Below are 12,409 nucleotides of genomic sequence, written 5' to 3'. Positions count from 1 at the left end.
CCCAACTATAAAACCTAAAAAAAATAAGTTGTCAAAGTTGACATATTTTTTCTTCTCCCTGTTGTAAGTGAATTACATGCTTCCTATGATAATATATTGTTGTTACAGTGTGCTTGGCAGGAATTTAGTTACTGAAGATGATGCATTTATAATTTTCCTAGCAAATAAACCTGCAAAAGGAAGTTTTTAAGAAATACTTTTAAAAGTAATTATCTTCTTTTTCCTTAAAAAAATGTTAAATTTGGTCAGTTATGGCAGGCATAAGAATCAAGGACTAAAATCCCAGTTTATCTTCTACAGGTTATTCAGTGTGAATAATCTACAAAATGGAAACAAAGAATCATTTACATTCTGACTGAGATTCAAGGCCAGCTGGAACTAGCATTTTATGTTTGTAAATACTGTGGAATTACAATAGGGGTTTTCTTAGCTCCTTGTTAAAACTCTTCAGTGAGGCTGGAGGATAAATCTGCCTATTCCCTTCCTTAGTTCACAGGACGAGTAAGTTTTCCATACCTTTGTTCTAACATCTCTGATTTTTGTAGAATTTGTGACTGCACTCACTTTCTACATTGCAAAAATACTTTCTTCTGCCTCTTTCTTAGCTCGACAGTTATTCTTTGTCTCATTCATTGTATTTTCCACTTTTTCATTACCTGTGATTCTTTGCATAAAACCTGCTTTTCTTCCCTTCCCTTGGCAGAATCAGTGATTTTCTTCAGGGGGGGGAAGAAGTACCATATCACTCATTCTTTCTGTGCTGTGTATCCCTTGTCTTGTTCTTCCACGTCTAGCCGCATTTCCATTGTCTTATGACAGGTTGTTGCCACTTCACATTTTCCCATAGAACTCCAATAAATCCTACAGTACTTACTTCATTTTGTCACTCTGAGTTTCTTTTTCCACTTGAAAATATTCGGTTATTTTTAGGCTCATAACTCAGAAATCTGCTTTCTTCCAGGTCTGTCATAGTCCAGGTATATGTTTCTGCCTTTGGATATCTCTCTGTAAGTGCTTCCTTTCCCCTGGCAAGTCCTGTTCTTCCACCTTTCTTTTATCTTTTTGAACAATATTGCCAAGCTCAGAGCCCCCTAAAATAGTAATAAAAATAATAGTAAGTACTCAAAACTGCCAAAAAATAACATACCATTCCATATTAGTGACAACCTGTTTCAGATATTCAGATTATGAGAGTTGTCATCATGCTGTCAATAAACTGCTAACTGCATGTTGGATGTGGTATGTACATAATATACACAGGTTTTAGTTATATAACAAAGGTCCAAACTTTTAAACAGTTAAGCTTTTTTCCCTCTAAGCATGGGTTTTTTTTCTAAATTAGGTTTAAATTGGAAGGACAGAAAGATCCTTAGGTAGGTGCATAAATCAAATTCAGTCAAAAAGTTCAATCTCCAAGGAACTCTTAAAATCTTTGAATGATTGAAGAATCAGATTTGCAGTGGAATTTGGAAATTTAATTTTATAGGTACCGTGAATTTTTACACAATGAGGTCCAACCAACACTTCCAACTTTTTCTGTAAGAGTGGTAAGAACAATGATGGGATAATCTGAGCAAAATGGGAATAAGTAAGGATTAGGAAACAGCATGAGTCCACATGTGTAGCACCTTACTTCATATCTGTTGGGTGGAAACATCTATGTGCAGTAAACCAGCTTTTTAACAAGAGCTAGACTGAGTTTATAGGTTTGGCATGTAATTTACTCAGCCTTCTAACGGTTAGATCTTTCGAAAAGTACTAATGGGAGGTTTACTTAATGTGTTTTACACAAACTTTTTAATTAAATAAAGCAAACCCCTAGTAGAGGCACAGATTTTTCATAGATTTATGAGCAGAAATACAAAAGCACAAGTGAAATACTTTTCCAAGAAGTTGTGAAATGTAGCTTAACTAGTTTTTCTGAAATAGCGTTCCCATCATGTTATTTCTGTATATTAACTCCTGTTGACACTGAATCTGAAGTTAAAAAAATTTTTAGATGTTCATACTCTTGGTCTTTTTTTTGCATACTCTTGCTCTGGGAGCAGATCTCTCCCATGCTTAACAGATGCAAGAAAGGTATCTTCTGTCATCTTCCACATCTCGTAGTTAACGTCCTGCATAACAATGTCCATGAGTAACTTTTTCTCCCATTTCGAATGAGGTAAGTCTCTGTGCCTTTCTGATGCTGCACGAGTTTATGTCTTTTCTAGGGTGCATTAATATGTTTCAGCTGGGTATGAAGCTACTGGTCTGAACACAGCAGAAATCTCAGCACCAGCATCTGTTGTGAGCACAAGCTCTCCTGTATTGTCTGCTCCCTACATTGGTTTCAGTAGACAATAATCACATTCCTTCTCTTTAAGTACTGCACAAATTTCTAAAAGATCACATAGAGCTTGTGGATGAGCATGAGGTTTACAGAAAATATGGCTGAACGACACTTCCAGAGGTTGTCTAGTACATTGCATTTCCCTGGGGTGCTGGTATCAGATGTAGCGAAACCAACTCAGTTCTGTGGGGTGTAAGAAACTTTCTGCTTGAGTGAGGTGGTTGGTCTGGGCTGGAGGCTGGAGGCTGGAGGCTGGGCTCTCCAGGTGAAAGAAAATTGAGTAAGACTGAAAACACAAACTCGCTGCTTTTTTAGGGCAAGATATGCTGCTTTGATCTTGCCCAGTCTTATATGTGGGCGATACTTAGTCTTACGTTATCTCTGTCCTCCCCTTTTCTTCCTGCCCTGTTTCCCCCCCTTTCAGAGCACTACAACTCTTCTCAGGATGAGAAGAAAATAAGATGAAAGGTATAACTCAGGATCTTCAAGTTCTGTATTAACAAACAGTACAATAAAGTGAATCTACGTGCCAAAAATATCAGGAAGGCTGTTCTCAGAGACATGAGATGCTGAGAGTACGTGGAGGAAGTATCACCTAATGCTGGTCTTAGGCTCTTCCCTAGGCATCGGCTACTGCAGCTGTCAGCAAGAGGGCTGCATGAGGTGGGCTTCAGTGAGGCAATACTGCTGGTTCTGTGTCTGTTCAAATGCAAGATGGTAAGTATCAAAATAATTTGTTCACTTCCAAATGAAAGAGAAATTCAACAGATTTACAGTCCAGTCCTGTTTAAAAAAAAAAAAAAAAAAAAAAAAAGCTTTCTGTGAGCTTTTGAAGTTCTGCCATCAGTAGTAAAACTTAAAACTAAGAGCTTGAGCCAGCTCTTAAGTGGAAATACCTGATCTTTTCATAAAACTGTTCACCACAGACATGGTGTAATTTGTGGGGATATTTACTGGAAATTATAACGATGTACTCTTTTTGGCAAGTAATATAGTTAGTTTAATTGTTTCAAATCTGGATAGGTCCTGTAACTTCATTTAATGTCGTATTGTCTATTCATCATGTTCTTGTGAGGATAGACAGCAAGTAAAGGGCTATCTTCTAGGGCAGCTAGCAGCAGTAAGTCCACTGCAGCACTTTCTATGTAATTAATTTTTCTTTTTTTTGGCCCTATTTACAGTCTTTGCCCTGTGTCCCCTCATTTTTAATGTTTTTAAAGGCAAGCAACCAACTGAAATATGAATTCCTCTCAGTATGATTGACTCCAAAAGTAATTGCATTTGTTTGTTTCTTCTTCTGTTTCCTCCTTCAATTTACTTTAGCAAGTGGCTCACACAATCAGTGTCTATTGCTGTGCAATATAAGCTTTGTTTTGTTGAAATAGTGTTTGCATTTGGCTCTTACACTTCAGAATTATGATAACTTGGATGGCTGTCCTAGAGAGGGAAATGGTAATGTGGATAAAAGAAATGGGATTTCAAAGATCACACATTTTCATTTATCTGTAGAATCAGAAAATACTGATCCTTTTGCAAAATAGTAGTTTTAAAGAGTACATTTGTGAGAACCTTTTTCTGAACAAAGTTTGGTACCAGCGTTCATGTAGTTTACTCCATCTTTTGTCAGGCAACAGTTGCATTCTGTTACCCCTCTTCCTTACAGCTTCCAGTAAAAGCTGTGTAAATCATTTCTTGTTGCATGTAAGTAAGCGAGGACAGTGGTAGGCAGGAAGAGATGCTTACTCAGAAATGCAGTATTTCTCATTAGTAAATTATTTTACATCTTTTCCACATTGCATGAGTTGAGCCACTCTGGAAACTGTTGCATAGGAGAATCCTTAGCACGTACAAGATTGTTTAGAGACTGTGTTTTGTTTTCCAGAGTCAAATACAAACTCTAGTGCTAATCAAACGGTGCTTTCCCCATAACGGTACAAGCAAAGTATTTATTGTTTTAATGCAACTCTTTCTTCAGACTTTGACGAACCACTTTGCTTCTTCGGAGGGAAATCCCCAGCTAGCAGAGCTGAAGTAGCTGAAACATCGTTTCCCAGATGCAGCTATAAAATGCGATTTTACGGAATCCGTGGAAGACGAGTGCTCCGATCGTTACCGCTGAAGCGAACAAGCACCGAGCAGCTGAAAAGCCGGTCCTGTCCTGCCCTGCCCCGTCCCTGCGAAGCGCAGCCGAGCGCGGTGCGACGCGCCCGAGCGGCTCCTGCTTTCTGCGCCCGGACCAGAGGGTGGCAGTGGCCCTCCATCCTCCCGCCCGGGGCACCCGCCCGAAAGCAGGCAGCTCCCAGGTACCGAGTCGGCCTTCTCGGTCGCGTTTTTCTCAAAACATTGGCACTCGTCCCTCAAGTGGCTTATGAATATTCTTTGGTGCGATAGACACGATGCTGTTTTCCCAAGGGAGGGGAAACAAAACCCAGCCGCCTGCTTTCTGCGTTTCCCTTACCTGGCGATAGACCCAGGGGACTCCTACCACCCATGCATGTGAGACGGACCATTTCTGAACTGCTGTAATACGTATCACCAGCAGTGCATTGCGTGCTTTATAATACAAAGACGTTCCCTGAAAATCCAACCGAGACATTTCAGTGCACATTCATGGCACAGGCTGGTCCGTGTGGTGTTAATGGCAATACACAAGCGAAGCCAGGTTTGGAAACCTCTCATCTAGAGGGGAGAGTCCTCTTCAGTCTCGTGTTGGATCCCTTTTTTTTTCCCTTCCCCATGGGGAAGTGTCTATAGGTGCATTTGCAACTTTCATGCACCGCCTGCTCAAAAAGTTTTTACAGTGTTTAAATATGATCGTTGCCAAAATTATTTTGCTATCCCGTAGTTGATTATGGGTCCCCTCGACCTACTGTGTTCAACTAATCAGTTAACAGGGCTGTTGGCAATAAGCGTGTTCAGGGACAGAGTAAATGGGCCAGGGAAAGTGGTGAAAATTTCACAGATTTCTCTAATGTATTCTGGAGAGACAATGACAATGCTATAGAACAAAGAAATCCCACATCTTCAAGGAAACCTCAAAAATTAATGTAAAGGCTTTGGGCACTCAGCTTTGACCTTGCTGTTTATCTTTGAATGACAAAATCTTAAGAACAAAACCAAAGAGTCTCTTGAGTAGAAAGTAATCTCTGAGTAGAGCACCTATCTTAAGCCCCTAGTTCTGGTCATAGGAATGCATTGTTGAGATGATGAATTAGTTAATCCTGAAAGAGGAAAATTTTTTTCCTTTCTTAATTTACATTTTTAAAAACATGTTTGTTCGTTTGTTTTCCTGCTCAGCTCCCCGCGCCTTGTAAATTGTGAATTTCTCTTTTGGCTATGCGTGATAAGGGAATTGGTTTCATTCTACAAGTGTGTTATTCTACATTCTGTAGCTTAAAAATATCAAAGTGCAAACACCTTAGTTTCTAAGGGGGTTGATCTTAAAATAATTACAATGATCAGACTGTTGCAGCTCTTTAGTTTCATAAACTGAAATGCGTGTTTGAAATGACGCTTACTTTGGTCTCACCCTAAAATGAACAATAGGGTGAAAAATTAGTTTTGAGGGAGAAATGGGGTGGCAATTACATTAGATTGTTACTGCTTTAGAAGCATGAAGATCTCAATACTGTGATTAAAACCCCAAATCTGCTAGTGTTCAGAATTATGCAAAATATACACGAAAAGGAGTATTTTAGGGACTGAAGCACGCCGATTTGCAGTGATGAAATATTCTACTACTGGGCTGTCAGGGTTAAACGTTCATGGCACGAAGCTGGAACGAACTGGGTGTTGAGACAGTAGCGAGGTTTGGCCACAGGGGGCACAGCCAGCGTGTGCTGCACGGAGAGATTTCCTTAATCTCTGCTGCGCTGGGGGGGGGCATGGTGAGAATCAGTAGATCAGCTCTGTCCTGCGTGTCCCCCCCCCGCCCCTCCCCATCCCAGCTTTTGCTAACCCTTCTTGTCTTCTGATTGCACTGATCCTCTGAGAGGGTGTGCTTCTGCTTGGGCAGGGCAGCTTCTGTATTAAGAGCTCAGAGCTGGCTTTCTCCGAGCCTACATGAATGGATTTGGTGTCAAGGGCAAGGAAAGGCAGCTGCTGCTGCCCCAGAGCACCACCTGCCCACCTGTTTGCCGGTGAAAGTGTTACTGGCCCCAGGTGAGGCTCCTGCCTTTCACTCTGGGAGTCCCCAGAGCACAGAAACCTGAAACATGCTCCCTCAGGCCCAAAGCTTAGTGCCTACCAGAGAGCTGTACTTACCCAAAGCATCAGTTAAGTTTCCTTCATTCTTATTGAAAGTGATTCTCTTCAATTCATATGTAGGACTCAAAACTTAACTTCCCATTTCAGGCAAGTTTATAAGTGAGCTTAAATTAGAATGTCATCTGATAAGGCACAGTTCATGCATCCACTGGTTTATGCCAACTAAACAGATCTTGTGAATAGTTACAGTAGATTCCTAGGGTACAGCAAGTGTCCCTTGAATAAGTAAGGGATAGGGGCTAGCTTCTGAGGGCAAAAGAGAAAGAAAAAATAAACTGTTACTGGCTTTCAGGACTTTAGACTCCTAAAAAAATTTTGAAACTTAATTTAATTCTTATGGAGAAAGAGTCCCTTTAGGAGCAGCCAAAGTTTAATCAGTAACACAACAGCGATTTAGCGCAATTCTCAGTATCTTAGTCACACAGAGAAGCTGCTGCAACTGATTAGAAACCTCATTTCATTGAAATATTGCATGGAAGCATGAAAATTCCAGTGTGGAAAGGCAACAGTCACTTCATCATTCTTAGATCCCATGTTAACGCATCACCAACTCTCACATTCAAAGGCTTTCTAGAGAAATTTAATAGTTGGGGGACCAATAACCACCCACAACCCTTAATTCTGAGTGATTATTCTAAATACAAATTAACAGATCTGGGCCATTACTACTGAATCATCCATAGGGGTGTGAGGGGACAAAAAAAGGCAATAATACTCCATGGGAATGAATCTCAGGATTAACTGCTTTTGTATGTTTCCAAACACTTTGTCAATAGCATCACCCCTGTAATAAATTCCTTTTCTAGTTCCTTTCACACTGTTTACAGGCAGATCACTTAAAAGTTTAGAATATACACTCAAATAAGATTTTTCCAAGTTACAAGAATTATTATTCACTTCAGGTAATTTTATTCTTTATATTCTCTACATATTGGAATTTTTACTTGGTAAAGTCATAACAGAATGTATATAAGTATTTAAAAAAATCCCAAAACACAGCACAAATCAAAGCCAGCAAACAGTTGGTCCCCAAAGAATACAGCAAGCAATCAGTTCAATAAACACACTTGATTTATTTTGTATAAAAAGGGTTAAGTTTACAACTAAACTTTTATAAAAAGTTTAGCATGATTAAGTACATCATTACACTTTTTGCAGAAATGTGTATTTCTGCCACTATACAAGAAAACTCTAATTAAAGAGTTCACAAGGTTTCACTCATATATATATTTATATATAAATATATACACAGCATTCAGTCCTAGGTCAAAAAGGTAATTTCTGACCACAGACTTTCCTAAAAAACTGAACACTCGATCCTTCTGGTACTCACGCTCCACCTTTGGAAAAAAAGGCAAAGTCTGCTTTAAAATGGGCAACTCCTTCTGAGATTTTTGTTTCGCTCCCCACGTTGGGAATAGTATATAAAGGAAGCCTTCCAACTAGGGAAAGGGTATTTAAGAGTCTCTTCATAAATAACTAGGTTCAGTCCAAGTTGAAGAATGGGGTGGGGGATAAAGATCAATCTTGATTTTTTTTTTTATTAATTTTAAAAGGTCCTTTTAGTTAGATGTGGATTTTCCCCTCTAGATACAGCTGAAAAATAAATTCAGCACCTCAAAAAAAATCCTGTAGACATTCTTGTGCAAAAAAAAAAATCTCATCAGTGGAACACCTGCAAGAGATTGAAAAGAGGCATATTTAGGAGAATGCTAACAGGGCAGAGATCCGGACAGACTGGCGCCAGAGAGGAAGCCACAGTTTGAACATTTAACCAAACACTCAGAGATTGGGCAAACCCTGGCGTCCAGATGCAACACATACACGCTCACACACTCCCTCTCAAGAGCGCAAATTGAACATTAAAATAACATACACTCAAGGGAGAGGGTAGAAAGAGGCTTCTCAGCCCAATCTCTATTTAGATCTCTGTAAATGTACTGCTCAGAGGCGCCAGTCTGCCTCTTACAGCAATTATTTGATTAAAAGCAGTCACTTACTTAACTGATAGCACAGACAATCCCACATCACATAATTTAAGGAATTGTGCCAAGATTCCCAACTTAATCAGTCGGTTTGGCCCAGGAAGTTAAGACTCCAAGAACAGATAACGAGAGAATTTGCATTAAGCTGCGAGTAGTATCAAGAGCAGCCTGTGCTGCTTAATGAACCTTAGCAACAAAAATCTACTCTGGATTGCCAGACCCAGTCTAATTTCTTACTGATTATAAAGGCATCTCCCCATCCACTTTTAGGACCGATTTTTAGAAATAACCGTCACACCTCCCATTCCCCAGGGAGGCACTTTTTTTACCTGAAGTTTAGAAGCGAGATGCACTGCAACTCACCGTTTTATTCAGCCACAAAGTGCTTTGCTGTCGCTTGACATGAGCTCTGAGGGGAACTCGGACGCCTGCGAGGAGAAAACAACACAAGGGTGAGGTGCCCGACCACTCGGGGAAGCAGGAGAAAACTGTCCTGGGTCACGGAGCGCCTCACCCACAGCACGTCTGCCCACAGACCCCAGCGGGAGGGAGGGGGGGGTGGGGGGGGGGCGGTGGCGGCTGTGTCGCCTAGCCCCGTCCCCTCAGTGACCGCCGCGCTCCGCACCGAAGGCGCTTTTGCCACCGACTTAAAGAAGTCCCCTATCTGGGTCAGCGGAGAGCCGGGGGGCTCGGGGGAAGGCGTTTACCTGTAGCGAGAGGATGCTGATGTCTGTGTTGAGGGTGGTCAGAGGAGTTCTGGAGGAAGGGTTTTGCCCGGGTCTCTGGTGGTGGAGGCTGACGATGGTGGGGTGCGAGTCCAAGGCGATTTGCAGGTCCAGGATGTAGTCGATAACGTGCTGCAGGATTTCCATCTTGCTCACTTTCTTGTTCTGCGGGATGCTGGGCACCAGCTCCTTCAGCTTGGAGTAGCAGTCATTCATATTGTACAGCAGGCTCATGGGGTCATCCACGGGGGTTTTGCTCCGGGAGATGCCCAGGTTGTGCTCCGAGAGGCCGTTTTTCCTGACGGACCGCACCGGGCTGAAGGCTTTCATGCTGCAAGGAGAGAGGGGCTCCCGCGGACGCTCGGTTCGTCGGTCGGTGGGGAAGCCTGCGGAGCGCTGCCGCTGCCCTCCCGCTCTAGGCGCTACCGGAGCTCACACTGAGGCGCGGGGCTGCGCGGCCTCCTCTTATACCACCGCCGCCGAGCCCAGCCCGCGCTTGCTGCCATTGGCGGCCGCCGGCACGTCCATCACCCCGGGGCGCCCTCACTGGCGAGGCGGGCAGCGCGGGGGCTGTGCGGGCCTTCCGCCTAGAGAGCCAATCCCGGGAGGGGGCGGGGCCGCGCCGCACAGCTGAGGGAGTAAATAGTGCGCGGCTGGCCCGCTGGCGCCCGGCCTGCCACAAAGGCGTGGGGTCGGTGGCCCTGCGGGGCGAGCAGCGCTGTGCGGGGAGGGGAGCAGAGCGGAGCGCCCTCGCGGCCCTCCCGCCCTCGCTTCCCACCCATCTAGGGCGGCGGGTGTCGTTGTCTGTTCGCCCCCCCACCTCCGCGCCGTTCCCATCCCTGTCAGGGCACGGGGGGCGCCGGGACCGGCGCTGAGGCGGGGGTGCCCGCGCCGCGGCTGTGAGGGCTGGCGGTGCCGGAGCGAGGGGCGCCGGTTCGAATAGCGAACGCTCGCAGCGAGGGGCTGGCAGGGGCTGAGCCTCCCCGAAAGTCGCCGTGAATTAGAGCTCGGAGAGGCTGCTGCTTGCGCCCATTTAAAGCGCGGCAGCGTAACGCAGCGGTCGGGTCAGCAGCGGAGCGCTGCGGGCTGCAGATGTAAGCGGGAGGTGTAAGCATTACGAGTAGAGAGAAATAAACCTGTAAAACCAACCGCAACTTTCTACCCCGAGGAGAACAGGACGCCGAGAGTCCTGACGGAGGCAGGCGCCGCTCTTAGCTGCCCGCTTCGAGAGGACAGGGCTATTTTAGATGATGCTATTAATTGGAATCATTAAGCAAATGTGCATATTGGAAGTGCATTTACATGCATTACCCTTGAAAGGCTGCTCATCTGCACCCTTTCAGTGCTTGTGACACGGTACTTCATTAATTATGCATAGGTTGTTTCTGGTGACAAATGCAAATACTTCCTGCACGCTGTACTTTTTGCAGCTCTTGGTTGCAGCCAATGAAACATCTTCAAGAAAACATTCCAGATTTAAAAGTTGGGCTTTTTTTCTAGTTTAGCTGGAGAAGTGGCTTTTTTTTTTTTTTTTTTTAAGTTCGGTTCCAGTGTATTTTTCTGTATTTTGCTCGTACTGACGGCTGAATAACATACCGACATAGCTTCCACCCATCTTTTCACATACTACCTGAGGAAAGTTAAACTTAGGAATGCGTGGACACACATATACAATTAATATAAATGGAATTCGACACAAAACGCAGCGATTCTGTAACAATCACCTGGATGCTTAAAGTATGTTAGTGTTCACTGCAAGCAAAAATGTAGTAAGGGCATACATCCATAAAATCAGTGAGGAGTGTGCTGTCAATCATCAATCATAACTGTTAACAGCAGACAAATAATTGGATTTATCTGCGCTGTTGTCGCATGGCTACAGTGAAGGAGTTGGGGCTCGGGGGGAGGAACATTATGGATACTCGGGGACAAAGCTGCGGAGAGCTGGATCAGTATATTTTTTTCCAATTAACGTGGCATTCCGGAGCTGGTGGTTGCCTATTCTCTACCAGGGCATTTTGGGGACTGCCGCACGAGGGTGTTTGCCCCGGGGCTCTTCTCTGGGGGTGGACTGTAGGCGGTGCTGAGGCTGACAGGAACGCAATTCAACGTGTTTTGAAATGCGGAGGGTGAAAGTGAATCTCGAAGTTCAGTCCAGTCCGATGGGAAGTCAAATACATTGTCCAAGTGCAGTTAAAGAGAGTAAATAATAATAAAAAGCACCCTGTCAACTAACGACTCGATTAAAATCGCCACTTAGAGCGACTTCAATCCTTTACATCACTAGAATCTCAATTTCAAGCCTGTCTGGCACTTGCTCTGCGGCCACAGGCTTTAGTCCTTCAGCGTGCTCGTGTTTCTGTCTCGTGAGTGCACCAGCGGAAGAAATTTTTGACACTCTTTTTGGTATGAGAATAGCCAACGTAAACAAGTATGTTCATGCTTCTCCCATCATTATTTGTCATTCTTGGACAGCGCAGCAGTGCTACAGTAACGTCCGTCAGGGCTTTGCTCCGCAAAATTTGCACCCCTTTGCAAACGGTTTCGGTTTCCCACACTTCAGGGCTTAGCGCGCCGTTTGAAACGCTGAGAAGTTGTGCGAAGAGAGGCTAACCTGCTTATTTTCTCTGTCATCAGCTTGTCATGTGCGCTCCCCGCACGAAAAGTAGAGCGCGCGCGTAGTCAAGCTCCGCTTCCCCCCGGCAAGCGGCTCAAGTCTCTTTCGGTAACGGCTCGTCCCCTCAGTCCTGCTCTCCTCACCCCGACAGCTCTCCCAAGCCTCCCTCGCTCGCTAGCGCACCACAGGCGAACGCTCTCTGCGGCTGCGGCGGCCCCGCTGCCCGAGACGCGCGGGGAGCCGGGTGGGCTGCGTGGGGCGGGACACACACACAACAACACACACACACGCTCCCTCCGAAATCGCCGGGGCTGCGAGCTGCTCCTCGGGGGCTCTACCCCGGGACCTCGGGGCTCGTCCCCGTGCGGAGACGGGCCCCCCGTGTGGCGGGGGGTGCCTCGGGCAGCCGCGTCCGCCTCTCCTTCTCAGCCGGGATTTTAACAGCCGGTTCCCAACCCCGACACGCCGCTGCGAACAGCTGGTA

General features: G+C 44.8%; 1 protein-coding gene across 1 annotated transcript; it reads right to left on the bottom strand.

Annotated features, from left to right (window-relative positions):
- Positions 1-7,651: 7,651 nt before the first annotated feature.
- Positions 7,652-9,763, bottom strand: ID2 (inhibitor of DNA binding 2). Its single transcript, XM_049818566.1, has 3 exons — positions 9,291-9,763; positions 8,947-9,011; positions 7,652-8,273 (listed from the first exon to the last, which is right to left on the bottom strand). Exons 1-2 carry the CDS (start codon positions 9,636-9,638, stop codon positions 8,955-8,957), a joined length of 405 nt encoding a protein of 134 aa, XP_049674523.1. The 5' UTR covers positions 9,639-9,763; the 3' UTR covers positions 7,652-8,273; positions 8,947-8,954.
- Between the last annotated feature and the right edge of the window lie 2,646 nt (positions 9,764-12,409).

This window comes from Accipiter gentilis, chromosome 16 (assembly GCF_929443795.1).
Source record: "Accipiter gentilis chromosome 16, bAccGen1.1, whole genome shotgun sequence".
In the NCBI taxonomy this organism is placed as follows: domain Eukaryota; kingdom Metazoa; phylum Chordata; class Aves; order Accipitriformes; family Accipitridae; genus Astur; species Astur gentilis.
Note: the sequence above shows the minus strand (reverse complement) of the source record. Positions and strands in the feature narration are given on the sequence as shown.

Bases quoted from the DNA above. Each gene is read 5' to 3' on its own strand.
- ID2 (XM_049818566.1), bottom strand. From the start codon at position 9,638: ATGAAAGCCTTCAGCCCGGTGCGGTCCGTCAGGAAAAACGGCCTCTCG. The intron at 9,012-9,290 runs GTAAACGCCTTC...TTCTCCTCGCAG, and splicing joins TCAGCATCCTCTCGCTACAG to GCGTCCGAGTTCCCCTCAGA.